This window comes from Apis mellifera, linkage group LG1, assembly GCF_003254395.2.
Source record: "Apis mellifera strain DH4 linkage group LG1, Amel_HAv3.1, whole genome shotgun sequence".
NCBI classification, from domain to species: domain Eukaryota; kingdom Metazoa; phylum Arthropoda; class Insecta; order Hymenoptera; family Apidae; genus Apis; species Apis mellifera.
The window spans coordinates 11,954,123-11,975,695 of record NC_037638.1 but is presented as its reverse complement, the minus strand read 5'-3'; the positions used below and the strand labels follow the sequence as shown (position 1 = coordinate 11,975,695).

Here is a 21,573-nt window from a genome sequence, read left to right as displayed (position 1 = left end):
TGTAATGTAGATGTAGATATAGATAATATATATGTATAAATATATATCATATAATAAAGTAATAATAAGTATAGATATGTATAGCCCGGCTATAGATATAATAAGTTTTATAAAACTTATTTAGTGAAAAACTAAAAATGATTTAATTATTGAATATTATTAGTAACATAATAAATAAAATTAAACATAAAAAAATATTGTGATATCATTAATTTCAGCAATTGAATGCCACATTATGTCTTCAAATGAACTATAGATTTTATCCATATTTTATTTACTAATATACTTACTTGTTAAATATTCAGAATTTTATTTATCTTCAATATATTTTCATGTTACATTCAATAACAGAATTAATTTTTATATAATGAAATAAAAATTTAATATTTTAAGACATTATTAAAGCATAAATAATCAGTTTATTGTGAATTTCATTTGTTATATGGCAAATTTTATATTTCTCATAATCTTCGCCGATGTCTTATAGGTACAATATAATAGGCATATAATGTTTTACCAACATCTAATATTAAGAAATAAAATCTGTGGCGTTACGTGTTTCAACCAATTACACAACAAACACACAAATGAGACTCAAGTGTATTTGTTTATTAATGGAAATACTGAAATCGGCATACAATTACTTCTAATTATTAATTTGCTTATGTTCATTTATATGTTTTATTGCATTAAATAGCAATATAAACAATTAGTTATACATACTTTCATTCTTGCAGTTGTTTCTTCTTTTCCTTTCCCTTTCTTGCACTCTCTCTCTCTCTCTTTCACATTTCATACACAACATACACACATATGCGCGCGTTTTCCGACTTATTATTCCATGAATAACACATTACATTCATTACACGTGCAATCACTATTTCACGTGCAATATAATTATAACAAGCTACTCGAAATAATATACGCTTTTAGCAAATTAACGATTAATTACAATTTAATTGACAACCGTTTTGGCACAGTACAAAATATCACCATCTTTCTTTCGTCCAATATTACAAGATTAACAAGATTCTATCGTATTAACAAATGAACAATTTCATTACAATTATCTCGTACATTTCGAATAGAAATTTCAAAAAATAATATTCTATTATTTTTATAAATAACATTTCATATTTAATCGTAATTTTTCATAATATAATATATATTGTCTGAATACTGTCTCTGACAGATCCGTACTGATCGCTTCGATTGTTAATTAAACTTCTTAAGGCACTATAAAAACTCGTTGACACCGCAATTCTTACATAAAAATTTACATAATAATTTACAAATTGATCGTTGCGTGATATTCGTTAAAAAAAAATATATATATAAATATATAGACATACATGTTCACAATATTCAAATATCATATCTTGTCATTTATTCGATTTATCAATTTTAATGACGAATGGCGTATCTCGATTATTTTACCCTGATTTTCACGATAATTTTTATTTTAACTTTCGTACCAGTCGAATTGTATATATATATATTAGATAAAAGAAATTAAGCAACAATGTTTCAATCAATTGGTAAACTAAGAAAAAAAAAAAAAAAAAAAACGCGAGCTTAATGCATTTTCAGGACGATACAGTATTGTGTCTTAATATTTAAAGATGTTTATCTAAATAGCAAGAGCTATATTTATATAACATGCTTGTAAAACGAGGGATGATTTTAAATAAACATGAAAATAAGATTTATATATAATGATAATAATAATAATAATAATAATAATAATAATAAAAATAAAATAGAATAAAATAATGTTAATAATAATAATAATAATAAGCATCATCTATATCTACGAATCGAATGAAATATATATGTATTTATAAATACTATCAATGATATCAATAATAAAAATAATAATCGCAATATTGATAATTCGTAATTCTCGTTACATATTCGTCTATATACAAAAAAAATTAACAATTGATCGCTATTAAGATTTTTACAAAATATCCAAGTAACAAGTAACAATGAGAGTTGCATTGTCTCTATGGAAACATTGGAAAAGAAATTGTATAACAGACCAAAGCAAAAAGCTTGAACAAAATTTATATATAATATTTGTTTATCACATGATGATATTAAAGATTTATTTCTTACAATCAATTACGCTTTCTTTTTAAACATTTAACAATTACAAATAAATATATAGAAAATTATTTTATTAAAAAATCACAATAATCATTAAATGAAACTCTCAATATGATACAGGTTGCTCGTTTTAGTGCATTGCTTTGAACCTGTTGAACCATGTAATTTACATTCACACTCTCATTGGAAAAAGTGCTGTATCAAAAAGTGTTAAGCAAGCTTACCAGCTGCCGCGGCTGTACATAAAACCGCTATCCTTTTTCTGTTCTCATATTTCATGAACGATCGGATCACCATTTGTTATTCGCAAGCTTGTCCAAATGGACACTCCAAATACTTAGACTAGATCATAAAGAAATGCACAGAAGAACAATGAATCATGATTATAATTTCATATATTCGGAAGCTAAATATTTCAAAAAGATTAAAAATATCCAATTTGGATGAATTTCGATCAATATCCGACTATATTTTTTATCGTGTTCATTGAACGTTCATTTCCATTGATTTTTCAGTATACGAATTTTTCATTCAAACGATAAATCATTTGCATATTATAAAATTAATCATATACATATATTCTTTTCATATTTTTAGTGTTCACGTTCGAATAATAAGATAAAGCAGAAAAAAATGAGTTTGTATAAATTATCAAATTTAACAAAAATTGATCAATATCGCGAAAATTATAAGCTAGAATTCTTATACAATTTTTATAAATACTTCTTTCTTCATATCGTTCATTTACGAAAATTCTTTTTGTTTATTTTTTTTTATTATTAAACTATTATTTAACTTTCATCAATTATACGCATTAAAAAACTGACGTACTATTATTCACTCATACTTAACGACACACATTCTTCTATATTTAAAAATGGCGATTCAGTATTATTCTAATTTAACATATAATTTTTGCTAAACATCGATTTTCCAAATTCTTCGTAATACGGGCAAAGAATTTGCATCGAGGTTGAAGCTATTACAATTCATTTTTCGAAGTAAATTTAGAATTATTTATGACTTATTCGCCATCGAATAATTTAGAGGATCTAATAATAAATAAACTTATATAAGTTACGAAAAAGCTATTTCGATGAGATTATTAATATAGGCTATTACAATAATGATATTAACAATAACAATCGTGATTAGTAATATATAATGTTGAAAATAATGATGAATATTTAACAAAATAGCGGTATTATTTATATTATTAAAAATAATAATAGAAATATTATAATAATAATTTTAATAATATTAATAATCAAAGTTGTAATAAAAACAAATTTTTAATGAACGATGAACGTAATGAATTGTAAACGATGAGAATGAACAATGATGAACAGTGGTGATATAAAAACTAATGAAAATGAATAAATGATCTATAACATTAATGATGTTATATCGACATTAATATTTTAATAATAATAATAATAATATTACTATTAGTAATAATAGTAATTCGTAATAGTGATAAGTTGTATGGAGTTATTAATAAAGTATGATAAAAATCTTAGCATGTTTCCACATTTTAATGACAACTGATGCCACCCATTGGAGGTTCTTCAGTCTTCTTTGGTTGCTGGGTAACTCGGTGAGGTTGATGGGTACGATAGGGTTCTGCATTTACCGTCACGATTTTAAATTCTCTCCAAGTTTGCCTCTTTCTTTAGTTACTTTTTTCTCTTCTCGTCCTTTTTTTTCTTTCAGTATAACCGTACCATACAATATATGTTTACATATTTATGTGTAAGTAAACGCATATGATATATGCATGTATATATGTATGTAAAGGGTCACTCTTTAGAAGATAGAGAGCAGTTGACTTCCGGTCCGTTTATCCGTTGATGAGAGACAATTGATTAATAAATGTCTGGTTGTAGGTGCTGCAAGGGACTCTGTAGCAAATAATCGAGCAAGCGACAGGAATATAAGTAAGAATAATGCTTGATGAGAACGATCCACGTTCCTTCCTTTGTGCTCATGTTATATATTGTTATTGATATTATTATTATTGTAACTTCCTCTGTTGATTATTCCAAAGATGAATCTTTTTGTTTCGTTGATTACCATCTTCCGCCAATTTACAGTTCCTGAATAGAGTATTTCAATATTAAATGTTTTTCCAAAGAATCTTTTCCTTTAACGATAACTTAGCGTTAGATAAATATGATGATGCACAGCATCGTTTATACTCTTCATTTTTCTTTCAAAATACTTTATCAACATGATTATTTAACGTTAATTTTATCAAATAATCAAACTATGATATAAAAATTTGTATATCATTTATTCAAAATCGATCAACTTTAATATACTAATCTAAGTGCCTCTATGTTTCATACTCCATTTAAATGGTCTCGTTTAATCTCATTTTTTGTTATTATATATTGTAAATTTAATTTTAGTTCATTTTTTTAATTTAATAATAATTTTTAATTTATACATCATGTTAAAAATTCTAGAAAAGATTTAATATTTTTAAATATTATATATTTTGTGAATTTATTTATTAATTGATACTTCAGGCATCGAAAAACAATCTCTCTAAGTTTTCCTTCTGAATCTGAATTTTGCTTGTTACCAATTGACTCCCATCATTTTCTCCTAATTGCTCTGAAGTCGTTTTTTTGGAATTAAAAGTACGACGACAATGGCGTTACTTAAGCCATATATGAATATAACGATTATAAAGAGAAACAATGTCCAGAAGCGTTCCCTTAGACCAGATCACTGTTCGAAGAAAGCTTCGTAACAGTTGAAACTACTCAGCTGAGTTCACGTGGTGTCACGGAATGCCGGGCTGAATGATGATTGTTACGATGATGACGCCTCGCTCGTCGGCACTGGACCGTGCAACAATCGTCGCCATCCGCCACGTATTCGCCGCGTTTCATTTGATGTGCGATCGTATTGCAAAGGGCTCGTGGACATCGTTTTCTGTCGCATCTCACCTCGCCATTCTACAAACATCCAGAAAATATAACAAAATTAGTATCAGATTCAAAATACAAAAATCTAAAATGAAAAATAATATTGAAAAATAATATATATATATTTTTTTTAAATATTCTTACGAGTTTTGATAGCCAATATGAAATATTATATAAACTGATTGATATAAACTGCGATATAGAAAATCATAACACCGATTCAAAGTCATTTATATTCAAAATATTTCGATTTAACGCAGTCGTATTCCGGGCACGGAACGGAACGGATGTGTTATTCTGTGGCTCTTTGTAAGAATATTATATTGTCTGATAAATTAATTTAACATTGTGTAAATAATTATAAATTATATAAAATATATTATAGAAAAACAAAAGTCGAATACAATAGAAAAGCAAATATATCAAAAAATAAAATTTTGTTTTTAAAAAATTAAAACGTTTTTTAAATCACATTAGGATGGATGATTAAGATAGATGTAGAGTACGAATTTAACGAAGAACATAGAGTATCTGGATAGTAATCTCGGAATCGAAGAGACACGAGACTTTTTCTCCGTGTAATGTCTGCTCGCGCGATCCGTAGTCACGTTCCATTTTCATCGTAATGGATGGACCCTCTTAATGGTCGGCCCAGGCGAACAAGTCCGGTTAAAGGTTTTCTCCTTAAAGGACTCTGGTCGTGACCGTGTCTGGATATCGCAACGAGGCTGCCATCGAAGAACTTCTAACGAGTATATACTATGAGGCTGTACGTAAAAATAAGGCAAACTGTTTTTTCGATCAGACCTTCGCATGAGTAATGAAACCAGAACGAAAATGTCCATAAGAATTTCTTATTTCTTACTTGAAATGATCAGTGACGTTCTCTAAATTATGTTAAAAATCTTTTAACATAAATAATACATTTTAAATTTTAAAATTTGCTATTTAATTTAGAATACACAGAACTTTTCTTATTTTGGATTATAAAACTATGAGAAATTATATAATAATGCACAGAAAGATAAGTTTTTCTATAGAAAGCATTATTAATAGAATTAGAATCATAAATACAAATATTTTAATATAAGTATCATTAATGTTATAATCTTTATTCCAAATTGTAGAACATATATTGTTGTAGGAAAAAAAATACTAAAATAAGATCAAAAATATTGATACATTCTATTTAAATATATATTTCATGAGAATATCTTTTCAACGTGTGTGTATAAAGTGTTGAAAAAATATTTCTTTATGAATTGATAAAATTAAGAAACCCAATTTCTATTCTATTGAAATAATACATAAATGACTTGTAATTTAATAAATAATATATATATTATTCGATTCACACTGATGATAAAGTAGTAAAGTTGTGTCTTCTCCATCGTGTTGGTCACCTTTAAACATGAGTGGAATGCGGCTGATGAGAGGTTAAGAGCGATCGTGTAAACCGGAAATTGTCGCACTCACTGAGTAAAATAGCATGACGATCTTGTACAACTAGTTTTCAACATTATACATACGAGGAGTTATTTTATATTTATATATATATATATATGATGCCAAAATATAAATATGTTATTAATAATTTGGAATTTTGCAATATGTATAATGATTTTGCTTTATATAAGATGATTTTTATATTTTTTATTTAGATTTTTTTTGCAAAATTATAATATAAAAATTTATTAAATATTATCATCTAAGTATTTTCTTTATAATTATATTAATATTTCTCTCTAGTTTATATGTAATTAAAAATCATATTTTATTTTTTTTTTTTAATTTCAAATTGCAGATATTCAATTTGTCAATTTTGTTATTGAAAAATCGATATTATTAATTTAATAATTAATAATATTTTTTTATATACAGAATTATTCATTTTAATCTTCTTGTAATATTCATTCATTTATGATCAAGTTATATTTATTATATTTCAAAGCATTTATAAATTTTCAAAATTCATTAAAGATGGATTTTGATTAGATATAAACTATATAATTATGCAATTTATATAAAATATTTTTCATATTTCATATAGGTATCTCTAATTCTTTAATATTCATTTATTTTTATCTGTAAATGAATTAAATTACAATTATGTTAATGTTTATCAAATACAATATATATATATATATATAAATTTTCATAACATTAATTTAACCTACATCTTTTATATCTTGGCAAGGTTGCATAAATTATTCTATACATAAATTCATTCACGTATCATTCTAATCTCGCTGCGGCTACAAATTGCATGGATGCTCTGGTGATCGCGGTTAGAACGATCATTCTCTACCGCAATGTGTGATCATAATCTTGAAATTCGCACGAGCGCCACTACTGATCAAAACGAAACGCATTCTATCCGCCTCAAATAATGACCAATTGATGGACAATTGGTAGCCGCAAAACCTTTACGATCTAAGAATGTCTGTGTTTTCATACATTAATGTAATCTCATTTTTACTGCACATAAAAAAAAAAATGCCAATAGACAGACCACAAAAAATTTTCACTCATTTCAATGTCGTTATGTTTTATAAATAATAGCTTTGAGTTATTCAAAATATATTGTATTGTATATATATATATATATGTATATATATATTATAAAGTTTAAAGTTTTTAAGAATTAATCTGCAATCATATGGGCAAATTTATAAATTTAAAAAAAGAAACGTAAAATTATTGATCAATGATTCTCACCTTACATCTGCATTTGACACATTTCATTTCTCCATGTGAATGAACTCGTGGATGCCACTCCATTCCATTTTCATAGGGACTACCAAGGGGATTCTTGCAGCCGCCGGAAGCCAATATTTCCTCCGCAGTGCGCTTTGTGGATGGTGCTGCCTGATCTCGCGGCAAACGAGTTGTATCACTTCCCATGTTTGCCGAGCTAGGTATTGTTATTGGACATTGTCTGCAACAGGCCTTCTTGCTAGGCCTAAAAGCGATCTTCTCATCGCAATCCAACGGTGGACACTGTACTCGTGGACATTTCACTTCTAGCGTGATAGGCTATAAAATAAATTAATATCTAAATAAGTTAAAATTTAATGCTAATCTTACATTGAAACTATTTAATATGATTTCACAATTAATTTGATTATTATTAATTTGACATAAATTTAATTTGATATAAAAGTATATATATTAATTAAAAATAAAAAAAAAAATGTCTGTTATTTATGACTTATTATTCTGCAAAATTGCAATTATAAAAAAAATTAATATTTTTATTGCAGCTACTAATTAAATGTTAGTTAAATATCTAATAAATTCATTTTTTTATAGGTAAACTAAAGTATTAAAATTTAACTTTCTCAAGAAAGTTTCTTAATATCATTTTTTTTTTTCATCTTTCATTGTGATAGAAAGAGGTTAGATTAAAAACTTAGAACTATATAACTGCACAGCTTTTCTTTCTATATGATTCATGATTAAATTCCACTGTATGAATCGAAGTCCAAATTAGATATGAAAAATATATTCAAGATAAGGTCAAATAGAACACTTATCATATCAACTTCTTGATTTGTCAACGAATAGGAATATATTATTCAGCATCGGCATTTCTTCTTATTACATATACGGACTTAGTCAAGCGCAATTTAAGTGACAAGCAACGAATCAAAACCAACATCTTATCTTCGATAATGAACATGACTTGGTGTAATGTGTCTCAGGCATGACTTCAAACAATTCTCTAATATCTATTTAGAAAGGCTTGTCACTGATTATCGATTGCCGCGTTTGCAAAGCTCCTTTTCATGACTCGGCAGAGAGCAACCGCATTCTTCTGGCGCAACGAACTTGCGCGCATGCGCGCACGAATGAGCGCGCATGTATGAGTATGCCCCAGTGTTTGGTTAAATTTTTCATTGCGGGCCTTTATATATAAGCGTATTACCTACAAGAGCATTATAACATATGTCGCAGAATCGACACCGATGCTGGAATCGTTACGAAACTGGCCAGCGGCTGTAAGAGTGAACGTATGGTAAAGAGGTAAACAAAGAATCTGGAAAAAGTCAGTCGCCTGTATGGAATTCGAACCGTGCCTCGAAACTTTCGTGCCTTGCGCGTTTCAGTTCTCTTGTTCCGCATCACAGGACCATTTAAATTCCAACATGTTTCGAAATTCGATCTAAAGTTAAAGAACATTTACGTCACAGCTTATTGTAACTGGGAAAAAACTGGTAGCTTAGTAACTTGAAAAAAACATTTAGAATTTGTTTAAATGAATTACATTCTTTTAATGGCAAATATATTAAAAATTAATATTAAAATTATTTAGTATTTTTCATTCATTTTTTGCTTTAATTAAATACAAAAAATTTAATGAAAATCAAAATATTTTTTTTATAATCTATTGATAATCAGGATCACTATTTTAAAGAAATAACTGAACGATGGAGAAATACGAAGAGAAATTGTTAAATTTCAACAATCAATTAAATTCATACCAACTATGAAATGAAATTCATACCAACTAATGAAAAGAAAACCATAGATAAAGTAGTTTTTAAGAACTTACGTCACATGTACAAACTGCACAAGTATCAAATCCCACTGGAGGTAAATAAGGATGCCATGATGCTCCTGGTAGATGAAATTGGCCAGCCAGTGTGCAACCTCTTGTTATGGAGCTGATATTTTTTCCTGTCCCATTCATATTAATCCCTGGACCTATGTATACAAATTATATTCAAATTTTCGTAGAAAAATCATTCTTAATCAATGGTTGAAATTCTTCATACAGATATATACTTTTAAATAGAAACTTTTGTTGTTAAGAATTAAATATTTATTGTTGATAAAAACTATTTTTAATTGGATAACTATTAGATTGGGCAATTAATTTCAAAAACTTGGAAGAGAAATAACAATAAGATATCATATACATATAATAAATAAAATACTATATATATGATATATAATAAATATAATAAATAAATCAGAATTAATGATAGTTTGAAAATACAATAATATTATATATCAAGAACTGATAATGGATAATTATAATAAATAAAAATTCTATAATATAGTTATATATAGTTCAAGAATAATGTAAAGAATCCAATTGGATCACATTCAGAATAATAAAATAATGGAAATATATCTATTAATCCATTAAGTAAAAATATCTAAGTATAAAATAATGAACTAATAAATAAATAATAATGTTATATGAAAATTTAGACTCATTTAATAAATAATTAATACCAATAAAAATCTTTATTAAGAAATTAAAATATTTTAAAATAGCAAAAAGATCTATAAATAATCTATCTATAAATTTATTTAAATAAAAGATCAATTTTTTTTAGAATATATTACAAATTGATTTATAACTGTATACTGAATACTACCAATCCATGTTTTTATAAAACAATGTTTTCAACATTCACTTGAATAATGATAAATGAAATCGGACAAGCTGCAAAATAATTCGTCTTGTATCATGATTATTGAGCGATCCTGTAATTTAAATTAACAGGCATAACTAATTCTACATGATCATTTTCACGGAACATGTCACAGATAATCGGATTGAATATCGACCACGGTTATTTCTTTAATTCTCTACAAACAAAAATAATTAATCTGACGTTTACAAATTATTCAGGATTATGAAAATTCTGTTTAATAATTAATAACAGATCCAGAAGATATAATAATCTTTTCAATAAATATAAAGAAATGAAAGAAATATATAATATATTCTAAAACATGTATACATATATATTACTATGCATCTTATCAATTAATATTTGTTCATTCTAAATTGCTAATATTGAAAATTGCTAATTTCATGAATTATTGGAATTAATAACAATTAGAAAACTTACTTATTTTCTAACATCTAAAAAAAAAAAGGAAACAGAAAAATATAAAAATAAAGTATGACATACCTGAACAAATTGGACAACAGTGACCAGGAGCAGGTTTTAGTTGCTTACTCTGGGCACACATGAGGGCTGGACAAGGTACTGGGTCGCATTGTGCTAATCCACGGTAACAATGACACATGGAGCACGGATCTGTACTGGAAGTCCACTGAGTACCTTCTTCATAGAATCTAGTCTCATGAAAACAAGCGCCAGTTTCGATATCCGATCGGGGTGGTTGAAGATTGTACGCGACCACTGAGGCGACATCATTATCTGCATAATGAGGAAGACAGCTGAGCGGCGCTCTAGCTTTGAATGGAGCCTTCAGAATCCTTTCAGCCTGTTTATCGGTCACTTCCAAGAAACAAATACCAGATTCAATCCTGTACAATTCTACTGGTGAGAGACCAGTGACGGAACCTTCCAAGATGTATCCAGTAAATTCTTCCAATAATCTTCTAGCTACAGGTGCTCCTTGAGCCAATAAGGGCATGGTTTCTAAATAAAGTCGGAACGTACGTGATTCATGATTATTGGCAGATGTTTGAGGGAAGCCAGCGATTTCAAGTTCATAATGTAAGGAACAGTCTAAATCCACAGCTGTCCACACCAGGCCAACTGGGCCAGGGTGTACAGGTTCTTGGAACAGTCTCCTGAGCAGAAAAGGTGCAGCGGTATCTCTGGCATCGGCTACAGGCCTTTGTAACAATCGGCCGCGCAACATGGAGCCAACGTGTGAAGCAGCAACAACCGCGAGTTCTCCGTTGAACAAAGGCTCGAGGAATCGTGGCCCTGGACGTTCCAAGGATCCATTAGCTAGACCATCGACGAGAGAAGGCGTCAAATCTTCCAACTCGGTACGACGTTTCCCTCCTTCATCCACTAAAGTTACCAGAGGACTCTCCTCTTCCAATCCTATTAACTGAACGCCATAACGCAATGAACCAGCATGATCCAAAAATGCCCACGCCAAACCAGAAGCGGCCGAAGGTGTTTCTGAGAGTAGCAAAGTCTGATACATCTCGCAATTGGTACGTGGACCTACTATGCCGGCCAATCGTAGAGCTTGAGGATCTCTTTTAGACATTATGCTAATGGAGAGTTTGCCTCGAGTCAGTAAACGAAGATCCGTCCCTGACAAGGCGCTTCGAACCTCCCCGAAGTTTAATTCGTTCGAAGGTTTCTTTACTACAATTTCTTCGCGTAGAACCACGTAGTCCTTCTCCATATGTTCTAGTTGTACTATCAATGGAACTTCGGAAACATCGTTAGGCAAAAAAACACCATTAAATACCAAGGATACGTGGATAGATGGCGCTGATGCCGATGATGCAGAGACAATGGCGGTCGCTCCCGCGCCTGACATCAATGAACGATCCACACCCATCGTCGGTTCCAACAAAGAAGAATATTGTTCCGTGGATAAGGCACGATAACGAGATAATTGTCCTGTCAAGGTGGCCGATGGCTCCCAAATAAAGGACACGTGTAAACGTTCATCGCGAAGTAACTTCCGATAATCTCTTGGAACCCTTCTCCACACTCCACATAATTTACCTGTTGCATTTTGATACACTCCACCAATGGGATCGATTGTTTGTTCTTCCAGAATGCTTCCTGATCCATCGATAAATTGTATGCTTCGCGGGCGAGGGGTCGATGTTGATAAATAGAAGGAATAATAGAGATTTTTGCGATGAAATGTAAAACGACCTGTTGCAAGATAGTTGTAAGCACTGTTGTACATTGACGTTGGATTGGGCTCATCTCGACGCAATGCTTGAGATGTTTTACCCGTTAGAAGCGTCCCAAAATCTAAAATAAATATAAAAATATACGAGATGAAAATTATATTTTAATAAAAATGGATTGATTAAATATATTGTTGGAAACAGTTACGTTTTAGACTTCGTTCCTCTTCCTCGGAGGTTAATTGCACGGGCACATCTTGCACTATATCAGTACCTGGAACATGATGTAGATGATCAAATTATCACTTTAAATTTTTATTTTATCTTTTTATTAACTTTCTTTTCTAATTTTCTTTGGAAATTAAAAAAATCAACAACACCAATATTCAATTTTTAACTATATAATCAATAAACGAACACAAAAGTGGGCTTCGTAAAAAGGATGTTTTATTACCTCATGAAATAGCCGCATGCGCGCTACTGTCCTCGAAACTTCGTTTAGTCGAGACCTCTAGTGAGAAACTTCTCATTAAAGTTCATTTCGTAAGAAACATTGATATGTGCACGAAGCTTTATATGTTAACTGATGTAATATTTGTATACTTATATTGAATCTTTCTTTTATTGTTAAAATCATATATCGTGATCAGAAAAAACAATACAAATATACTTTTCTTTTTTCGTCTTTTGTGTATTGCCAACAAAAATAATGGATACATGGCATGTGTTTCAAATCAAAGTATGCATCATGGCGTATCTATAATAACTATACCGAATGGTTCAAAGTTGAACGAAAATAATCGAATAAATAATTGAGTAAAAGAAAAAAGAAAATATAAAGAGGAAAAAAGAAGAAAAAAATACACAGACAGAAGAAAAGAGAGAGTGAATTTTCTCATTCGAAAATGTGAAGAATAATACGGGAAAAAGAAGTGATTAGTGTCAATCATTGTTTGAATATTACTTTTATGGCATATATTGTGTTAATCCAACCACACGGATGCGTTAATTGATATGATAAATGTGACAGTGACCACCACTAATAGCTGTGGAATATCACGACACATTTCATTTTTCTATCCGTTTTCATTTCTATATGTACCTCACTTAACCTGTAGATTTATGGATATTTGCTTCGCGGAATTCTATAACTGCAGATTTTCCTATTAGTTTCTTTCTAGTTTTATTTCTAATTTCTCTTTCTCTTTGCAATTATATACAGTATCCTTTCTTATATTTTTATAGAATTTTAAGGTATGGAATTGATATAATTAATATTTTATATAAATTTTAATTTATTATCATCATTATAATTGATGTTTTTTTTTTTTACACAGAGAAGATTAAACGTTATTACATAATCCTTCATTATATATCAAGATTTAAATTACAAATTTAAATTAAATGCAATCTTTTCTAAAAAAGAAAAAACTATAAAAACCAACATGATATATTATTATGTTATGCATGATTAATATAAAATTATTACATAATAGGTTGTCATAGTCATAAATTACATTAAAAAGATATCATTGAATTGAAGCCATCACAAATTTTGTGCATGATATTAACGAAAATTATATTGAATACATAATGAATATGTTCCTTTCAAAAAAATTGTATGGTCTTTCATTAACAAAATATGATCAAAAACAATCTATGACGTCAGAGAAAATATGAAAGAAGAGTTTAATAGTAAACTGTGCTACATATTAATTTAATATACGATTATTTTATTCTTATATATATATATATATATATATATATATATATATATAATAAAATTAAATTTATATTTTATTTTAAAAAACATTTAACATTATTTAACGCACAAACACTGTTGCGAAAAATAATAGGTTATTTTTTTGTAAAACCAAGGTGTGTAGATTTCAGATTTTACGGCAGCTGAACGTGACTAGAAAGAGCGTTACGGCCAATTTAATAGCATTCATGCGAGAATTGACACTTGACACGTGGTGCCGTTTGACCGAAGGTCGATCGTTATTCAGGATTAAGCATGCGCGTGAAAACAGCGCCAAAATCACTGGACTCGCCTAACCGACCGTTGTTTTCATATTCTCTAAAACATTGTTTATAATAACTTTGCTTTTTTTCATTATTTTACAACCTTCGAGAATATTTATCTGAAATTCTGCAATAATGCATGACGATAGTATAAAAGAGAAACAAAATTAAAAAACCAGTAAAGGAATTTTGAGGATAATCACTTGCAGCCAATCGGTCATCGACCTTTGCCTTGCAATGTATATATGTAAATATAATATACGTTTTGCACGCTAGATGTCGCTCATTATGCATTAAATGAAAATCTCAAGAAATTATAAATTATAATTTATGGATTAAAATCAAAACAATAAATATTATGTGGAGCTTGCATTCGACATACTAAAGCAAGAAAGATTTTTTGCTCGTTCTGCCTATCTTTATCTTTATTACTCATTCATTATCACTATATTTTATTTAGTTTCAGATTTATTGTCCCTCTTTTTACTACGCATCGAACTAATGTGATATTTTCTGCCAATAGGGAAAATATGTGTGACAAGGTCATTTTAAGTAAGAGTAAGACAGCGTTCCAGCCAATTAGACCTACATTCCTTTCCAATGCAAACTCTTGAGTTTCAATACATTTTTAGATGTTTCACTACATCTTCTTGATTAAAATTGGAACCAAAATCATACTATTATTAATACTATGTTAATCATGATCACATTTTAATATTCTGACTTTTTCTATGAACGACGTTTCAAAAAGATTCAACAAATAAATGAATATCAACATTTAAGATATATTGTTGTTCATCTTTTGGATCAATAAGAATCGATATGACAGGCCCAATCGACAGGCCCACAGGTCACAGTTTCTTTTCATGAGATGTAAAAGGAGACGATCTTGTATTAGTAACTGTAAGCGACTTCACCTTCCATCAGCAGGGGGCAACAAGCCTGTCAGACAACGATGCGGACACGACAATAATAACACAAGACAGAGAACACGCGAGAAATGGACATAGAAAATTTCTTATATATAGTTATATGTTAGTAATATTCTTGACTTGAAGAAAATACAGTGAATTGAAAAACTATTTATATATTTCTTTTTTTTTTTTGCCATTATGAATGTCATTATGAATAAAATAATATTAACGAAATTTATTAAATAAGGGATTATTTTGTATTAATATGAATGATTTCAAGTATAGCTTTTCATTGGTCATTAAAAATTATGACTAGTATTTATATATATAAAATAAATTTAATAATTTTTTAATATATTGTCGAGAATATGATTTTAAATAATATTTTTTTTACATATAATTCTCAAATTAATTTCCAGATATTTAATATTGTATCATTGAAGTTTATCCTTCTGAGCTTGTTGAAAATCTATTTTTATATGAATTTAAAGAAGATCTTTAAGATTTTTTTCATAATATATATAATATTTAATTCAATTTAATAGTTAATTGAAAGTTTTATTATGAATAAGTTAATAATTTAAAAAATTAAAAGTATTCCAACTAAAAAAATTATAATGTATACTAGAAATAAATCTTGAGTTAATAATTATCATATTTATAGAAAAATATAATAATTTAAATATTTAAAAAATAAAAAAATACAAATATAAAATAATTTAAAAATAAATAAATAAATAAATAAGTAAGTATATTGGATAATCATGCTATGGTACTGTTGTCGTTGTTAGTGTCATCGGTCATCGCGTTAATATATCATTTCAGTTTATAAAAATATTCTAAAATTATTGCATTTATAATTGCATTTATGTAATCTAATTAAAATTTAAAAAATCTAGAGAATTTTTTTTTAAATAGTTAATGATTGTATATACTTATGTCATTTTTAATAATATATATATTTTTAAATAGTATTCTTATCTGTTTCTAGGAATACTAGTTTAAATAAATCTGTGCTTGTCAACATCGCAATTTTTAATTCCTGTACAATTTTTTATGAATAAACATAACTAATGTAATTATGCAAATTCATTTTCTTAAATGATTCTTATTTTACAGAAATTTGTTATAATGAGATGGCTATTGAATTTTAAACCAAAAAGATAACTTTTTAATCTTGTTTTTCAGGATACCGACCATATTAGATGACTGGAAAGATAAATTCGAGTTGAATTATTGAAAAAATAAAAAAATAAATAAATAAAAAAAATAAATAAAATAAAACTATATATATGATCAAAATCTAGAGGAATCAAGGTCGAATCTTATATTTCTGCATATTTAATTGATTCATTCGTTGTTAACATAAATTTAAATATCGCAATAACAAACATAAATTGCATCTAAGATAATAAAAATTCATAAATATTATTTCTGATATATGTGCCAGCTAAAATCATATTTATCATGTAATTTGGTTTTTTAATTTTCGATATCTTGATTTGCTAAATATTATTATACTTATGTAGAGATCTTGTAAATGGAAAGCATAATGCGACATGCAGCTAAATTATTGAATACAATAAATTTTTGTCTTAATATCGATTTTAATACATAATTATCATATGAAATAAAACTATCGACAAATTTCTCTATACTCAATTTACTCTTATGCTATATATGCATATATATATATGTAAATAATTATATATAGCATTGTTTATTACAATACGATGCCGTATTTTATTTTCACTATTTTCATTCCTGCCTGTATTCAACATACTAATTAAAATTGATTAAAAAGAAAAAAGAAAAATTACCATTGATTTGAATCCACATTATAAGAAAATATAAATGAAGTTACACTATAAAATAAATCATTCTACAAACATAACGAGAAAGCTAGTCAGTTTCGAATATACAATTTTCTTTTCGCATAACTAACGGGTAAAGTCTATCCTATAGACGTAAACATTCTAGGGATTTTTATGCGTAGAGGTTGACCTGCTTGGAATCTGGTATAATTACGTTCCCATTTGAACCGCTTTTAAATACATATACATATCTATTCTTACTCTTAAAACTGTGGATCAATAAATGAACAATCGCGCAACATTAAACCTCATTCTTATAAAAAAAAATACATATCAGCTCCTTCATGAGGCAATTTAAAATACATAAGATAGTAATCCACGAATGAATAATTGACAAAGAGAAGAAAACAAGAATAAGTAGGAGGAGTCGAGGCAGACACAAAATTAATGACGATAAAGCATGCCGAAGAATAAAGAGCAATATAAGGAAAGATAAAAGGTGAACGCTAACTAAGAGGGATCCAGTAGCGACCAGAGGATTGGTCAACCTTATATTGGAAGAGGAAAGGTTTGCAATGATCCCCTCCTCCCACTCGCTGTCTTCCCCGCGACCTTCCAACCCTCCCTCCATGCTACATCTTCTCATCTATTCTTATTCCCGCGCGCGTTATGCCCGGTCATTACGTATGCTAATATTTACATTTAGATTGCACGGCTTAATCGAAGTGACGCCATGCGGTAATATAGCCGGCGCCATGGCGCTAAACCGTGGCGCCCGACCTATCTCTCCTCTCTCTTTCTGCCTGCATGACAACCGATCTTGTACGCTCTTCCTCTCCATGTTTCCCATTCTCTTCTTTTTTCCCTACTTTGCCTCTACCGTTTCTTTATCACCAACCTTTTTTTCTCTACTGCCTTTTCTGTCTCTACCACTCTCTACACGTTAATTCGATGTCTCTCACGGGTCGTTATTTCGCTTATCTGCTGTGCTCTACCAGTACTCACCACAGGATGGCACTGTTCGCGCTGTCGAGAAATCAACCCGCGCCATTTTTTTTTTTCACAATTGACATTTTTACGCAAGAACCAAGAGGGCGCTTCTTGTATTTGTATTTTAAATAATTAAAAATTATTAATTATTAATAAATAGAAGCTGAAGTAGTAAAATAAGTATAATTGTCTAGTAATGCTCATTTCAGTAAAATTTTTTCAATTTTCAAATAAAAAATTAGTTGGGGAAGTTTGAAAAAATAAAATGTATAATGAATTATTTAAAAAAACTATTTTTTTATGGATTTTGATGAGCTTAAAATATTTTAATCTTTATAATTTGATTTTTAGATCCACAAAATGCAAAAATAATTCTTGGGCGAATAAAATAACAAAGAAAACGATATCAGCAATATATTTTATATTTATACTGAATCAAACATTTATAACTTTACAGTTTTTGTCGTTTTTTAAAATTATTATTGTTTTTATTCGAATTGATTGCAACATTCAATAATAAATAAATATATAAAAATTAATATACAACGCAATAATAACAATAAAACCATCGAGGATTAAAATATCTTACAAATGTATAAGATGTTTGGCTTTGGATCTCATTAAGAACTGTTGCAACAGGAAACCAGTTTATACTCAACATCATCTAACATCAATGTCCTCAACAAAAACATAGAAAAAGTCAGCAAACAAAGAATTTCTCTATAGGATACAAATGACAAATTAAAAATTCCAAATAGAAAAAATAAATCCAATTGTTCGGTCAATTATAATAATATTTGATAATATTTTAAATCATACAAGTGATAAAAATACATGAAACTGAATCAGGTAATGACAATAATATACCTTCCCAGACACTAATTAATAATAATTGCAATTCAAAATTTTTTTTAATTATCTAATAACTTTCTAATAACAGATTTCAATGCTAAACACAATTTCTAGGATTCAAGATTAACAAATAACAAAAGCTAAAACTATATTAAGAAACCAATGACAGTTAATTATTAGTCCTTTCGACTAATAATTATAGATCCATGTATTGTGGCCAACAAATCCTAATACTTGACTTACTGAACTTTGCTATCATCAACGTCAAAGGCAATAGCTTTCAGATCATTGAATTTAGTTCAGATCAATATGTCAATTTTATTTATAATCAACTCGAAAGTCACGTTATTTACTAATCAACGTAATCTAACAAATAAAAGAACAAATAGGGATAACTAAGAATAGAAGTATGAAAAACAAATTAAAATGCATTATTCCAGTGAAGTCTATTTACAACATAGAAGCAGAACGACAGAGTAGGTAATAATCCTTTTGCAAATACCAATTATTGAATCTACTTATCACATATCAAATGAAAATTACTTAAAATATCCACATATATTAACTTGGTATTTCATACAAATCCCTTAATGCGAATTGCTACATTGCTTGTTAGCATTATCCATGTAAAAAAAACTGAAGTGCAAATATCCTTTAGATATGATGTAAAAATAATTTAAACCCTATCACACAAATCGTATAAACACATTGAAAATATTGACAGTCATTGATTCGATACTTGTTGCTTAAGTAGCAAAATCCAAATGTTATTTTGTTTATTATATAATATCATTCATTAATGTTATGTACAATAGATGTAAATAAAAACTGGAATTTGAAAAAAAAAGAAGAAAATTTATAATGGAACGTGATATCAATAAAAAGAAATAATTAAAATATTACAATTGCAAATTCGTGGAAGTGTCTGTCACGTAGTAATACGTTTTTTGAATTGCTAAAACAGTGTTTTCAATCAATGAGGAGTAGGGCACGCATACTAATCTTACCACATATGATAAACCAATAGTGATAAACTGTTAATTCCACCTAATTATAAGTTCTATGCAAGAAATTCTACTTTTCTTATAGCCAATTACAAAAATAATGTTACAACATCATTAGACATGCTTAACATCGCGTCTAATTGGCATTCCTATTCAATGGGTTACGAGTAGACAAGAATATATATAAAAACAAAAAAAAAAAAAAACAAAAAAAATACAGGATGACAAAGAAAGTATACTCTTATGATTGCAATAAAAAAATCTTTCTATTGTTCAGAATAGAAATAAGAAACGCACGAACAATGACTGTGGATTTGTCCATGGTTAATAAATGCGAGCTAGCTAATTGATTCTAAGTAACCAATAAATTGCGCTGCTCACATTGTAAAAGTGCTGAATATATGCGTGTGACTATCTTTCATTCGATGTTTGTTCATAAAAAAGCCTACGCTTTCACCAACTTGATGAAAAATTACAATTTTAATTTTAAATTATGTGTAGGCCATGATTAGTGATTGAAAATTATGATTTCAATCCTTGGAATATGAATACAAATACAGTGATTGGATCAAATATGAAACATATATATAATCAATATAACATCTACATTTTATTTAATTTTTCTTATCTAATTAAAGTCAATGTTAATTATCAAGTTGACTGATGATAAAAAATAAACTAGCAATTGACATGGAAACATTTATAAACTATTAAATTTGCAAAGGATAATTTGCATCTTGATTAGAATTCTATTTTAGAGAAACTTTTCTATTTAAGAGAATACTAAATTCTCAGGTCTTACCCATTGGTAACCATATTTCCATATAAAAGCAACAGGAATGGGCGCAAGAATTTCGACCATTTCATTTATTCTATCCACATTCTATGATAATTAACGATGATATATGGAATTCCATTCAAAAAAGAAACAGAGCCAAATAAATGTTAAAAGAATTTGGCACATGCCATTGAAGTGAAAGTTGCTATTTGCAAGATATTTTGAAGAACAAGAAAACGGATTTTAGCGTAACTATATAATATATATTATGTATATTTTATATAACATATTCTAGTGTAACTATATAATTATGAAAAAAGAGGATATGAAGATCTGAGATAGAATGAGAATAGCATAAATAGATAAATAATTTCTTTATTATTTTTCTCGCAAATATTACTTTACACTACTATGCTAAAAATTAAAAATCATTAAAAAAGATTAGTAAATATTTTAAACAAATGTACTTTGGTACATTTTACATCATTGCAAAGGTTGAAACTATGAATAACAAAAACTGTTTTCAAGAACAATTATTTTCAAGAAAT

General features: G+C 28.3%; 1 protein-coding gene and 1 long non-coding RNA gene across 9 annotated transcripts in view; one reads left to right on the top strand and one right to left on the bottom strand.

The window, feature by feature from the left end:
* Positions 1 to 3,679: 3,679 nt before the first annotated feature.
* Positions 3,680 to 21,573, bottom strand: part of LOC410035 (dorsal-ventral patterning protein Sog) — a 63,651-nt gene continuing 45,757 nt past the window's right edge. For all 8 annotated transcript variants that reach the window (XM_393520.7, XM_016912321.2, XM_006570030.3 and 5 more), the window contains 5 exons: positions 12,857 to 12,922; positions 10,979 to 12,772; positions 9,601 to 9,752; positions 7,764 to 8,081; positions 3,680 to 5,075 (listed from right to left, as the gene is read on the bottom strand). In XM_393520.7, the coding sequence (XP_393520.4) occupies positions 4,881 to 5,075; positions 7,764 to 8,081; positions 9,601 to 9,752; positions 10,979 to 12,772; positions 12,857 to 12,922 (2,525 nt within the window). In that variant the 3' untranslated portion in view covers positions 3,680 to 4,880. The remainder of the gene's footprint in view (positions 5,076 to 7,763; positions 8,082 to 9,600; positions 9,753 to 10,978; positions 12,773 to 12,856; positions 12,923 to 21,573) is intronic.
* Positions 12,988 to 15,755, top strand: LOC107964488. Its single transcript, XR_001703089.2, has 2 exons — positions 12,988 to 13,902; positions 13,986 to 15,755. It is a non-coding gene; the product is annotated as an uncharacterized LOC107964488 (long non-coding RNA).